Source organism: Buceros rhinoceros, unplaced genomic scaffold (assembly GCF_000710305.1).
Source record: "Buceros rhinoceros silvestris isolate BGI_N320 unplaced genomic scaffold, ASM71030v1 scaffold34989, whole genome shotgun sequence".
Lineage (NCBI taxonomy): Eukaryota > Metazoa > Chordata > Aves > Bucerotiformes > Bucerotidae > Buceros > Buceros rhinoceros.
In genome coordinates, this window is record NW_010430369.1 from 1,788 (window position 1) to 4,054 (window position 2,267).

The following is a 2,267-nucleotide window of genomic DNA, read 5'->3' on the forward strand; positions in this document are numbered from 1 at the left end:
GAAAATCACTCGTGTCTAAGCTTATCCTGCAGTCTTCCTTCCCTTTCCCCTTTTTTCCTCTTACTAAAGGCAGAGAGGGTTTATTGGTTTAGTTTTTTTCCTGGGATGATGGGTGACTCTTTGTTGTTTTAGGTAGCACAAATGAACTCCTCAGACTCTCTAAATCTCATCTCAGAACTGAATGCAGGGCCAGGAACTGTCTTACCAGATATGCTTGCTCCCCCACGTGTCCAGAAGTGGTCCTCAAAGTCTTGGATTTTTTACTTCAGGTTTATTTTGTGATGGAGACGGTGTTGAAGTCTCCCTGTGATGAACAGCACCCTCATCAGGCTGAAGACTTCCGTGGGAAGCAAGAGCAGAACAGCAAGCTTTCAGGTATGTGCTAAAATAGGGATCACTAATATTATGTTTTGTTGCTGACATGTTTTTTGATTCCTTCTGAAAGTTTTAGCATCAGTTAGAAGCCTGTCTGTAGATGATACTGTTTTTTAAAAAATTAATGAAATGAAAACATTTGAGGTGGCTTTTAAGTTTCTTCCTGGTTTTTGTGCGTTTAAAAACTTGATCAGCGGTAGTTTGTCACAATTCGCTAGCCCTGCTATTTCTTTCTTACAGAATATATTATTATAGGAAAATACCAGAATTCAAAAAAGGCAGTCCTTGAGAATAAAATTCTCTGACCAGACAAGTACAGAAAAATAATATTTTGCCTTTTAGCCTATAATCGCCAGCCTTTTATTTACATATCTTTAGATGTGTCTATGGGCATAAAAACACTGTTCTTGCTCTTACCAGAAAAGCTGAAGTACAAACATGTTAGACAGCAAACTAGTTGTAAATAATGTTGTTCTAATAGAGCCTCTTAGAACTAGATCACTGCTGAAAACAATTTTCTAGCTCTGTCCTGTGGCTACTGACCTCTTGGGATGAAGCTTGTGTAGGATGTTTCAGAACCCAACAACAGGAGGGGAAAAGCCTGTGTCTTTGAGAGATGCGATAACGTTGTGATGTTTTTTATAGTTCTGTTACATGGTTTCATCCCTTAACATCTTTGAGCATTCCTGAGAAAATGGAATGCAGTACAAATACCAACCTTTCCCCTTCCCGTATTTTCTGAAAATTTCAAAAAACTTTCCCGAATGTCTTACATTTGTTCTGTAATACACGAGCATTTGTGTAAAAAGTTGAAGTTACTGTACAAACTAACTAGAAATATCACTTCTTAAATGATAAAGCTTTTTATCAACAATTATTTTTTTAGTGACAAAACAATAAGAATTACAACAATAGATGAATTTCGTAATAAAGTTGTGAGCATGTGGACAATATGAATGCTATCAGGTGAAAGATGTGATGTAGTAGCTTCTGGAATTTTTAGCGTTATTTTTAACAGAAATTTTTAGTATATTGACAGGAAAATGAAGCGATCCTCAAACCTTCAATTTCCTACTTTACAAGGTGTTTAACTTAATTTGGCTCTGTAAAATTGGGGAATAACCCGAATAACTGTACAGTTGACCAGTTTTCCTTAGCCTTTTCTTCTGGAGATTATTAGAAACAGGATCCTGTACATCTTGACTGTTCAGACAAGCCTGGTCATTTTTTTCCTAGGATACTTTTGAAGTTTTTAAGTATGTTTCCTAGCAGAACTGATTGACCTTTTACTTGATCAGTGATATTTTAAATCAGTGTTTTGCTGTGTAGCACAAAGGTGGGTTTGTTTGGTTTTTTTTAATTCCTGAAATATCCACCCCAAAATGACTTAAAATAACTTGGAGAATCGAAAGGAACAACTTAAAGGGGGGGAAAAATAGTAAATGGTTAATAAGAGAGGCAGCAGGCTGCAGTTCTTAAAAGTATTTTTAGTATGTTGGATTTTATACATTTTTTAAAATAAAAAGGTATTACAATAGAAAGTTAACTATAATTTGAATTACCAGCTAATTTGTTGGGATTTTAAGAGAAAGAAAGGAATAAAAAGTGAGCTAACATAGAAGGTTAGATATTCATGCTAATCCATACTTAGTTTCTAGCATATTAGTGATATTTTGAAAATAATTCCTATTGCTTATAACTGGATGTCCTGGTAAAACATAGTATATTTTAATTTATATAATACAATTCATCTATTTATTAGATAATTTTAGGATGAAAAATGTATACACACTTTTTTCTTCCCTTTGACTTTCCAAATACAAGCTTGTGATTAGATTTTTATAATAAATGGTTCTTCACCCCCGTTTACAGAAATTAGTCATAGTCACTAC

The 2,267-nt window shown here is 34.3% G+C and overlaps 1 protein-coding gene across 1 annotated transcript in view; it reads left to right on the forward strand.

Moving 5' to 3' along the window:
- Positions 1-281: 281 nt before the first annotated feature.
- CDC7 (cell division cycle 7) overlaps positions 282-2,267 on the forward strand; it is a 14,029-nt gene continuing 12,043 nt past the window's right edge. The window contains exon 1 of the mRNA XM_010143017.1: positions 282-380. Coding sequence (XP_010141319.1) covers positions 282-380 — 99 coding nt within the window. The remainder of the gene's footprint in view (positions 381-2,267) is intronic.